General features: G+C 39.0%; 1 protein-coding gene and 1 long non-coding RNA gene across 2 annotated transcripts; both read right to left on the bottom strand.

The window, feature by feature from the left end:
* Window positions 1-1,816: 1,816 nt before the first annotated feature.
* LOC124260936 (general transcription factor IIE subunit 1-like) lies at window positions 1,817-11,954 on the bottom strand. The gene is given in 6 exon segments (XM_046695263.1): window positions 1,817-2,015; window positions 4,988-5,183; window positions 6,652-6,862; window positions 7,414-7,445; window positions 7,447-8,079; window positions 11,908-11,954. Coding segments are annotated over 5 exon segments (1,230 nt in total). The 5' UTR covers window positions 8,062-8,079; window positions 11,908-11,954; the 3' UTR covers window positions 1,817-1,839.
* On the bottom strand, window positions 2,628-3,814 carry LOC124260939. Its single transcript, XR_006894222.1, has 3 exons — window positions 3,747-3,814; window positions 3,590-3,703; window positions 2,628-2,708 (listed from the first exon to the last, which is right to left on the bottom strand). It is a non-coding gene; the product is annotated as an uncharacterized LOC124260939 (long non-coding RNA).
* Window positions 11,955-12,397: the final 443 nt, after the last annotated feature.

Raw genomic sequence — 12,397 nt, forward strand, 5'->3', positions numbered from 1 at the left:
GTGGTGCACGATTAACATGGTCTTCCATCAGTGTGCTCTCTGATGTAGCTCTGTAACATCCACCTCTGGTGGTGCACGATGGTCTTTAACATGGTCTTCCATCAGTGTGCTCTCTGATGTAGCACTATAACATCCACCTCTGGTGGTGCACGATTAACATGGTCTTCCATCAGTGTGCTCTCTCATGTAGCTCTGTAACATCCACCTCTGGTGGTGCACGATTAATTTGGTCTTCCATCAGTGTGCTCTCTGATGTAGCTCTGTAACATCTATGTCTGTCCACGAAAATAGTTTTTTCAGAGTACTTTTTTATATATATCTAGAAACAATATGGGGATGAATATATTACAGCAACATTTTGATACTGTCTATATCTTACTCAATTTAAGGAACTACTCAATCCGTGGATCACATCAAAACAAATCACAATGGAACCACAAAACAAACTATACCTTTTTATATTTCGTTATGGCTCTACAATAGTTATCTTGAAACAGTTCAAGCTGCTTGTTTCTGTTGATATCCCAATCCTTGTGTACAGGAAATGCAGTCTTAAAGCATCAACACAGTGTCTAGAGTTAGACATCATTTACTATGGCATGGGTGAATATATTTGACATGAAAAGATTCATTGTGGTAGATGATGAAAAGTACTGTCTTCTGACAACATACCGGGACATGTGAGACAACCTGGAACAGGTCTGTATGCGCAGACAGTAATTGTGTAGAGAAGAGAACTGAATAGAAGGTGCAGAGATGACAGCACAATACAATTGGTTGTGAATGTGGAAATGTGGGTTTAGTATTATGCCAATGTGGATATATATTGATGATGTACATGACTTGCCACTACCTATTGAACATCCAATATACACCATTTCAAACTCTGGTAAACCGGAAACCTGTTGTCAACACCTGTACTGTTGGGACCGTCTTCGTGTAATATGGCCAATGTACCATTGATTTGTGAATCCAGGTATTCATTAATTTGGACATTCTCTGAGAAGTAACAGCCTGAATTAAACAATAACTCGTAGTTGGTATTACCTTGTATTTACCGGCTAAACTTACGTCCGTTACACCTGCAATAGATGTTTACCTGTAATCAGTGGCTGGGTGAAAATATCCACAGCACTGTGTTTTGTTGTGTGTAACAGCAATCTAACACACACTTGACCATGATGGTCAACAATCTATGCCTCAATAAATCAGTCATTCTGTGAGTAGTTGTTTTGTCTTGTTTAGCCCATATTCTACTTCAACTAGCCTGGGAGATCATGTGATAACCAGCAATCCCTCATGTCCCGCCATAGACTAATGCTTATGCTCTGAATATATAATTTTGATAGTAACAAATAAACCCATTTAATTGAAAAGGAGCCCCAGGGAGATCAGAGATTCAGAACCTGAGGAAATCTAGATTTGCTTCATTTAGGGCTTTAGCACTGCAGCACTAGTCCAGCCAATCAACCCTCTTATAACCAGAGTTATTCTAAAATCTAAGTAGGGGCTTGAGATGGATTTACAATATTTCAAACATTAGACTACCAATCCACACAAGGACGAGTAACAAGTAATGTATTACTGCTGCAGTCAGCAATATTTACACACACACATCTCTGCAGTCTCTGCTAAGTCTTTTAGCACAATTTGATGCACTTGTTTGTAACTGATCAACACAGCTTTATAAAATAACAGGACACCAAGGTATGTTACTACACATGAAATCCACCCTGCTTTGCTTGTGTTATGAGTGGACACACTATCCTCTGGCCTACCTCCCAGCCTCTCACAGAACATCAACACAACATTTATTTACAAAAACATTCACTTTATTTCTCATTCATACATGTCTGAATACAACTCCTGCCCAATACGTATATACTCGTCCTTCTCCGCTGGGGTCATCTGTTCCACCATGTCGGGTGTCACTTCCTGGTATGGCACCTTGCGGATACCAACTGTTACCATGGGAACACTCTCTTCTTCATCATCACTCTCCATTTCTTCAACAACTGTGTAACACAAAACATCTTCAGAAAATAATCAGAGTTATAATGTATACTTAGGTATCTTATGTACATATCTAATGTAGGTAAAAATAAAAGAACATTTACTTCTCAAGTAATTACCGTAAGTTGGCATTGATTTCAGTGTGGTATCACAGTTTGTAGAGTCAAGGTTAAATAAGGGAGTGTGACAAGTGGAGAAACAATGTTACCAAGCAAGGAAACAAGTTACCACACCAAGGTGATCGATGAAGGGTTGTCCTGTTTTTCACACCATATAAGGTGCACACCTATCGTAATGAAGGAGTGCCCTGAGTTATATCTCCCCTGTTTATCACCATATAAGGTGCACCTATCCCGTAATGAAGGAGATGTATATCTCCCCTGTTTATCACACCATATAAGGTGCACCTATCGTAATGAAGGAGATGTATATCTCCCCTGTTTATCACACCATATAAGGTGCACCTATCGTAATGAAGGAGGTGTATGTATATCTCCCCTGTTTATCACACCATATAAGGTGCACCTATCGTAATGAAGGAGTTGTATATCTCCCTGTTTATCACACCATATAAGGTGCACCTATCGTAATGAAGGAGATGTATATCTCCCCTGTTTATCACACCATATAAGGTGCACCTATCGTAATGAAGGAGTTGTATATCTCCCCTGTTTATCACACCATATAAGGTGCACCTATCTGTTTATCACACCATATAAGGTGCACCTAAATGAAGGAGTTGTATATCTCCCCTGTTTATCACACCCTTTATCGTAATGAAGGAGTTGTATATCTCCCACCATATAAGGTGCACCTATCGTAATGAAGGAGTTGTATATCTCCCCCCTGTTTATCACCTACCATATAAGGTGCACCTATCGTAATGAGAAGGAGTTGTATATCTCCCCTGTTTATCACACCATATAAGGTGCACCTATCGTAATCGTAATGAAGGAGTTGTATATCTCCCTGTTTATCACACCATATAAGGTGCACCTATCATAATGAAGGAGTTGTATATCTCCCTGTTTATCACACCATATAAGGTGCACCTATCGTAATGAGGGAGTTGTATATATCCCCTGTTTATCACACCATATAAGGTGCACCTATCATAATGAAGGAGTTGTATATCTCCCCTGTTTATCACACCATATAAGGTGCACCTATCGTAATGAAGGAGTTGTATATCTCCCCTGTTTATCACACCCACACCATATAAGGTGCACCCTATCGTAATGAAGGAGTTGTATATCTCCCTGTTTATCACACCATATAAGGTGCACCTATCGTAATGAAGGAGTTGTATATCTCCCCTGTTTATCACACCATATAAGGTGCACCTATCGTAATGAAGGAGTTGTATATCTCCCTGTTTATCACACCATATAAGGTGCACCTATCGTAATGAAGGAGTTGTATATCTCCCCTGTTTATCTGTTTATCACACCATATAAGGTGCACCTATCGTAATGAAGGAGTTGTATATCTCCCGTTTATCACACCATATAAGGTGCACCTATCGTAATGAAGGAGTTGTATATCTCCCCTGTTTATCACACCATATAAGGTGCACCTATCGTAATGAAGGAGTTGTATATCTCCCCTGTTTATCACACCATATAAGGTGCACCTATCGTAATGAAGGAGTTGTATATCTCCCCTGTTTATCACACCATATAAGGTGCACCTATCGTAATGAACACCTGTTTATCACACCATATAAGGTGCACCTATCGTAATGAAGGAGTTGTATATCTCCCCTGTTTATCACACCATATAAGGTGCACCTATCGTAATGAAGGAGTTGTATATCTCCCGTTTATCACACCATATAAGGTGCACCTATCGTAATGAAGGAGTTGTATATCTCCCCTGTTTATCACACCATATAAGGTGCACCTATCGTAATGAAGGAGTTGTATATCTCCCCTGTTTATCACACCATATAAGGTGCACCTATCGTAATGAAGGAGTTGTATATCTCCCCTGTTATCACACCATATAAGGTATCACACCATATAAGGTATCACACCATATAAGGTATCACACCAACTTCTAAATGGCAATTAAAGAAGTCATCAAATTTTCAGTTCAAGTAGAACTAAGAATTCAACTGAGATAATTATGGGGATGCTAAGACGAAACAATTAACAGGGCACAGCTAGATTGTTTACCCTATAAAGACATAACATTGTGATTTGGAATAGGAAATAATCAGCTCCTCTAGTTTTTAGGCCTGAAACAATTCAGTTCAATCGAAAATCGAATCTGACACCTTAGTTTCGATTTTTGCTAACCATTATCACTATTTCGATTCGATATTTGAGTGCTGTTCTGTGTTCGATATTTGAGTGCTGTTCTGTGTTCGATATTTGAGTGCTGTTCTGTGTTTAAACATCATGTTTGAAAAAGGTTACGTCATTTACATTCCTGATTTCCTAGTCAAATCTTGGAAAAAGTTTTCAGTGTGATGATTTGTTTAATAAACTCTGAGAGTTAAATGAAATCTGATGATTTTACTTGTATGAAGAATCGAATCGAAAATGATCGAATCGATGGTCCAATATCAAAAATCGAATCGAGGTCTGGGTGAATCATTGCAACCCTACTAGTTTGGGATCTTGTACTTTCTCAATGCATCACATGTTTGACATTACTTTATTCCTCCTTGATGAATATGTTGAAAATTATTTCACAATTATGATTATCATTACTTTTCCAAAAATGTTTCTTTAACATACTGCACAAGACATCCTACTTGAAAGACGCTCCACAAACAAGCTTTGTTTGTAAGGAGCTATCCTTTAAACAGAAACAGGAGTTACCAGTTTATTAACAGCTGTAAGACTTAGATATATGAGAAAAGAATATCTTTCCTGCACCAGAGACATTACAACATTACTCCAGCATGAGGTAAATGCTGGAAAGCTTTCTTGATGCAGTGGCAGATAACAGAAACACAGCAACAAACCTCCATGTGATGGACCAGGTTTGGGGGCTTCATCTTCTGATGAACTGCTGGAGTTTTCTTCCGCTCTGTCTGTGGGGATCCGAAGTCTGGCACCAGGCTTGGATTGCTCGTGAACCAGCAGGGCGTTCATCACCTCGTCATTGGCGTTCACCTGAGACAAGTCCTGAGATGGTCCAGCCTCGTAAGCACTCTCCATCTAAAGAATGGAAAAAGTTGACATTACCATGTTGAGATTGTACTGCTTTCAGTAATATTGCAGGAAAAAGATGACAGCCTGTCAGTAATCTGGTCAGGGCAGCCATTGATGTTAGTCCATGTGATCTGGGTATTCTGACATTTAGTCACATCTTATGATCAACATTAGTTACTAGGGACCTTTCATTACTTACTGCACTGTATGGTGAAACCACAACCACAGGTACAGTGAAACCACAGCCATGGGTACAGTGAAACCACTACTACAGGTACAGTGAAACCACAACCATGGGTACAGTGAAACCACTACTATAGGTACAGTGAAACCACAACCATGGGAATGGTATAACCACAACCACAGGTACAGTGAAACCACTACTATAGGTACAGTGAAACCACAACCATGGGAATGGTATAAGCACAACCACGGGTACAGTGAAACCACAACCATGGGAATGGTATAAGCACAACCACGGGTACAGTGAAACCACTACTATAGGTACAGTGAAACCACAACCACAGGTACAGTGAAACCACAACCATGGGTACAGTGAAACCACAACCACAGGTACAGTGAAACCACAACCACAGGTACAGTGAAACCACTACTATAGGTACAGTGAAACCACAACCACAGGTACAGTGAAACCACAACCACAGGTACAGTGAAACCACTACCATGGATGCAATATGAAGGAACAATATCAAGGCAACGTTCAGTACTGCCGATAGGCACACCTGATGAAACCAGGTTGAGTCACACTGAGGCAGTCTCACACTCTAGCCACTGGAATGAAGCCTGTGTCCAGCAAAATACAGATCAGTCTGGCAAGCTCATCAATACAAGACCATATATTACCACTAAATCATAAAAAGGATATATGCAGGGAGACACAGAGGTTTTGGGTGCACACTGCTAAGGTACTAAATGGCAGGAAAACAATCAAACAAGCAAAATGTTTACATTTCAGGAAAGTGAGTGAGTTGAGTTTTATGCCGCACTCAGCAATAGTTCAGCTATAAGGCGGGGATCAGTAAAGAATCGAGTCTGGACCAGACAATTCAGTGATCAACAGCATGAGCATTGGTCTGCGCAATTGGGAACCGATGAAATATGTCAACCAAGTCAGCGAGCCTGACCACCCGATCCCGACAGTTGCCTCTGACGACAAGCATTGGTTACTGAAGGCACATTCTAACCCGGACCTTTACGGGTACATTTCAGGAAAGGGACTCTAAACAATTGACTGCAAAATGTTTGGTGAATAAATAACAATTGCTTGTTTATTACCCTTCACAGCACAAGCTTCCCAGAACCAGTAATTCATTACTTGTTTATTACCCTTCACAGCAATACAAACTTCCCAGAACCAGTAATTCATTTCATGAGAAAAGGTAAGGAATGCAAATTCAACATGTTGAACGACTACATCAAGGGTTCAGTGATAAATATCTAGTGATGATGTTACCTGTGAGTCGATGACTGTGGCGCCCTCTACAGTGCTCTTGGACATCCATTCAGGCACCTCTTTCTTCTGTACTGTCGCATTCTTTTCATCCTCGTCCATGCTGATGGTGATGCTGTTGTCTGTGTAGCCAAAGCGGTTGTTCCGAGACAGTTCCCCACTCCAGACCATTTTTTCCGCATCTACGTTGGTCCTGTTCTTGTCACTTGGTGCCCTGCGGATCATGCACAGAAATAACATGAGCCTTACAGTACCTCACAGAACTATGTTAGACACTTTCCTCAACAACTTGAAATCGTTCTAAACTAAGCTCAATACAACATGATGACCAATAATAACACTCCCAAACTACTCACTAATAGTCTCCATGTCCCACACCATGCTCACTGTTTACCACTACTGCTACTGATCTTCCAGGTTGCTAATGCAGAGCACGATTCGTATTGGCTTCAAACATTTGGTTAATCTTTAGATACATGAAAAAGATTGTTACATAACAAATACTTGTTGTTTTTTTCTCAACATGCTCAATTCATTAATATTAACATAAAGGAAGGAATATTGTGTATCCGTGGCATGTGAAGACATCTGATTTACACTGTATTCCACACTCATTGTTATCCTTCAGCAGCAGGAGTCATAGTTTATCATGTTCACACACAAAACCATTGCTGCAAACAAAGTGATGATATATTGACTTCAGTCTTTAATCATTATCAACAGTATGACCAAACATCAACAAGGAATGATTGACACACAACATACCTTGGTAATAATTTCTTGATGTCAATAGGTTCCCGGTTCTAAGATTTCAGGAGCAAGTTTGATATCCTCACAATCCCGTAATAAGTCATAAATAACCTGAATCTGTTCATTAAATTTGGCCATGGTTGTGCGAGCATCCTTCTTTGGCATGGAGCTCTCATCCTCCTCCACTTCAGTGTGGCAGTAGGTGCACTGTAAGGAGCCTGTCATTGGGTCTACAAGCTGCCCAACCTCCAGATCCGTGTATGACTTCAAACAGTTTGGACATTTAAATGAGGCACGACTTGTGTTATCCCGTTCCTCAAGCTCAATCTTTCTCCTCATGTGATCAAGCTTATATTTCACCACATTCACAAAAACATTATAGTTGATGAAATAATAATTGTGTCTTGTTGTCTTTCCTTCTGTATCAGTCTCTACCCTCATTCTCACTTTCAGTATCTTGTCTACTTTCAAGGAGTTGATGATTGCTCGAAGTTGTTTCCTCTCAAATTTGAGCAACTCTAACATATCATCCTCCTTGATACAGGGATTCCGGACGAGCATGTCAATAACTATGGCTGTTTCAACAGTGTAGAACCCTCGCACAATCAGCCGGATCAGTCGCTTGAGGGAGTCAGGAACTTCAGTTGCTACGTCAGTTTCCATTGTGGAGCGCTTTGTACTCTATAAAAGACATTAAAATTACTCATTCAATGACTATGAACAACTGACAAACAAATTATTGGTTAGACAGACAAGTGTTTCAGACATAACACTTGATGTTTACCGTTTTGTTTCACATTTAACATTTTCTTTGCTGAAAGTTGGGTGATCTATGTCAATTTGGGGAATTTTATTGTGTTATTATGTTGGAATTTAATAGCTTACAAGTGTTTCCATTGAAGATTAATTTGCATTGTATATATTCACAAACATGATAATCTAACATATTTGTCATATATATATTCCATTTTGTTTCAGGTGGTTTTGTTTGACTGGGCAGTGCCTGCGTTTCCACCACAGCTTGTGTCGACAGATTAGAGTTAGTTGCTGAGATTGGATGCAATGCTTTATTATTTGTATCAAGAATATTATAACACATTTTATTGGATAACAACTTCATTTTCTTCTTTGAAAATATGTTTAGAGATACCTCTTACCCCTTCATCAGAAATACACTGAGGAAGTTGCAAATAGTAATTTAATACATTGTACCTGTGTGTGGAATCGAATCTGCCGTATGATGAGTAAACACTTTAACCACTGAGCTACCTCACTGCCCCAAGTTGCAAATCACGGAAGAGGCCTTATTATAGGGAAGACCACAGTGACATCAGTGTTTTGATCACGTGATGCGTCCGAGTACTTCCGGTAGGCAGAAGGTAAACATAAACAGGAGAGAACCACACAAGCTGCACTCATTTGATTGTCGACTTTACATACGTAACAACTCTTCCCGGTCTGTTTTTTTGGCTTGACACTCAGTGCATCTTCAATCACCAGAATTGTCCTTGTGACGGGATTTTACGGGATTTTGAATCAACTTAGAAAATGTATCAATGGTCGTTTTCCAACTCGTGCCTATTTTACCTCCATGAGTGCCATGCCCTACGTGCTTTCCTGCAAGTTTGGGCACACCCTTACGCGTCACCCACGGCTGTCAACAATGTCAGTGTGGGAAGGTTTATCCAACAAAATCATTATAAACTCGATAAATATGATAATTTTGTTACAAAGACAATAACATTTACCTGATCAGACCAACGAAAACAGTTGGATCTATCAAAAGGATGGCACATTTTTTCCGGTATCACGATGCATGTGGAGTTGTTTGCTTACCACCGTTGCCATGATCGTTCGTAACATTGAGATTGTTTTTGTTTATAAATAATTAAACCGAAAGTTACTAAGTTTTAGGAAATGGGAAACTTCAGTGTTTTCTCTTGACCAAAGAACAAAAATACTGATCAAATTATTAAAAAAAATATTTCATTATGACGAAAATATTAGACAGGGTACCACTCGACGTGATGTGCCGACCTTTCGTTTTAAGGTACATAAACTAATTGAAGATTATATATTTAGAAACCTGAGAATTAATTCATTCCATACATGATTCAAATGACATGTAAATCCGACTTGTTGAATAATTATTGCAAGTTTTATTTGGGGATGTCATTATGCTGCTCTCCTGTCGAATGGGTTCGACAGTAGCATTGAGAGGATTAAGTACATAATCCGATCATTGTTTGCTTTTTACGCTACACCGGTTCTCATTGTTATCGTCAGCCATTGTTGCTTTCTGCCTACCGGAACACGAGTGAGCGTAGTTTGTGAGGTCACTTCCGTAAACATATGGACTTTCCTATACAATTTGAGAAACAGGAACTAGGAAAGATTATATAAGCTTCCTGAACTCATAAATAGTGCTCAAATGGCAATCCTGGGGAAAATAATAAATCGGCCACAAAATCTTACACAAATAGTTCTACAACGTTCGTTGGGAACAGCCAACATAAGTGTTCAGTGACAAGAGGTTTTTTTCCCTAACATAGATGTTATGGTGACCCGACACGAGTTGATGGTACCAAACATTGTCAAATTTCTATCAGTATCAGTTCCAGCTCATCCTCGATAATCTCCAAGTTATAAGTTACGATCACTCTCCACTATACCCTGGATGCATCTATGGCTTGGGGCGATGATTTTATTACCTCCCTTTGCTGGCGTTTTATCCAGTCAGGTGCCTACGCTGGGAAGTTGAGCATACCAATCACTACTCACTTTCATGTCTTAAATTATCTAACCGTTTAGACTTGGCAACACAATTGATGCAGAGGTACTCTGAAAGAAGTAGAAGGAGTTCTTTCATATATTCTTTTTAAAGTTTCAGATCTGTGATTTTGTCTTTATTATTTCCCCAAAAATCTGAGTGGCACTGCGAACAAACCTTTGCAACTGCGACCGCAATCTTTGTTGACACTGGCAAGCTTGGTTGTAACGGCGGCTTAGCTGATTGGTTACTGTGAAAATGCGGAGCCAGCCAAGGGAGGTAATAAAATCATGCATCCAGGGTATAGTGCATTCGTCACCACTCGCCTCTTTCCATAACCTCCAAGAAGACTCGTCCCCCTCTCGATGCTTGTTATGTGCGAAAATACGACAAACCAAACAGAACGCGTGTAAATGACTGCGGTGCTTTGGTAAAAATAATCCTGAGTACTTACATCGTTTATGGCATTATGTCATTGTTTAAATAATCAGGAAAAATATATATCGTCATATTGAAAGTACAAAGAACTGAGCTAACAGGATTTTGCTGCCTATAATGAAGTTTTTGATAAGAATCATGCCATTGACGGTGACAGATTCAAATACACGCACGTGTGTGTGTTGACAAAACGGGTCTCATGGGTCCAACTGAGGGTATTTCTGACGATCTTGCGGGCTTGCTATGGAGATTGTACGTGCGCTTCCAACATTTTGGGAAATGTAATTATAAATCGCTTCGAGTTTCAAAACAATAATATTAAACATATATCTGCATGTAACTGATCAACTTTAATCTTTAACATTGGGCATAGATTCTATATTTCACATCTCTGGGAATATTTTAGTCTGACATTTTTTTTGGTCATTCATATATTTTCAGCGAATTCATTTAAAATTCCACTTGGGGTATGACAGCAAGGTTACACGAATATTCAGTTTGAGAAATATTTTAAAGTCATTTTTGAGTTTTTGCTTTAGGATTTAATGTACCTTTATAAATTTTATTTACATAATTAATAAAACAAATCCCTATGGTGATTATCAAATCCTATTTAGAAATATATTTGGAAATATTAGGTGAACATCTGATAATAATTACGTGAGAATAAGTCTGTAACAAATAAGTTTCCCCTTCTTTTAGTTGTATCAAAAAGGTTTAATTCTTAAAAAAACACAAACAGCAATACAATGTATGATTACTTCGGTGATATTAAGTACCATTGGAATCAAACAATAATTGAGTTATCGTTCCTGTTTAAAGTAGTTCTGATGTTCATGCGCCAATATGAAATCCTCCCAGAGGGGCACGAGTCGCTATTCGGCTTGTCCCGGAATAACACGAGTTGGTCACCAATGGGTATAGTGGAGAGTGATCGTAACGTATACCCTGGAGATTATCGAGGATGGTTCCAGCTTTGCTTGGAGAGATTTAAGTGAGAATATGACAGACCTTAAACATGTTAAAAGTTACTTTGGCAATCAGTAGCTCTGATACTCTGATACAAAGAATACAAGAAGACGCTATCCATAAAAAGTGCCATGTTTTCGATGTTCTTACAACTTCTAAATGTTCTTGAAAGACTTTATTTGTATCATGCAGACTTACTTTATTTGTTGTCGAAACTCCGGGTCTTGATGAAAACGTTTTCTACTTTCAAGGCCTTTGAACTGGCAATTCGTAACACCTTAGTTCAAAACAGTTATACTGGATGTTTAGTGAGAAGGATCACAAGAACAAACCTTAACTTTTCAAAAGACGTTCCCGCAAAATTATTTTCGACGCCATTTTGAAATAAGTGTTACCTCCCTTTCCGGGTTACCAAAAACCCATCACCCAGTTTTGCTTTGGGTTGATAACATGTATTTGAGCCTTTGCTGCCTCAGCCTAGTGATGACACTGTATCCACATTACACAAGCCTTACAAAGATCATTTAAAAGTATGGCTGAGTTGTTCTTTTCAAGACAAAATGAAATAATAATTTTACCGGCATTTGGGTTTTTAGATTCACCATCAGTCGGATTTCCCCACGAACCTTTGAATATGTATCTTGAGTCAGCACTATGACCAAAATGATAAATAGAATAATACCTTTTCACGACATCTTTGGCGAAAAATGGGACATTTGACAAATAAATATCGTGGCATCCTTTTTCTACACCATGCGTTTGGTTAAATATGCTATGTCATATTTTTTTAAACTTCCAACAGACAGATTTTGGGAAGAAAAA

This window comes from Haliotis rubra, unplaced genomic scaffold (genome assembly GCF_003918875.1).
Source record: "Haliotis rubra isolate DU_JTF1 unplaced genomic scaffold, ASM391887v1 Scf781, whole genome shotgun sequence".
In the NCBI taxonomy this organism is placed as follows: Eukaryota; Metazoa; Mollusca; class Gastropoda; order Lepetellida; family Haliotidae; genus Haliotis; species Haliotis rubra.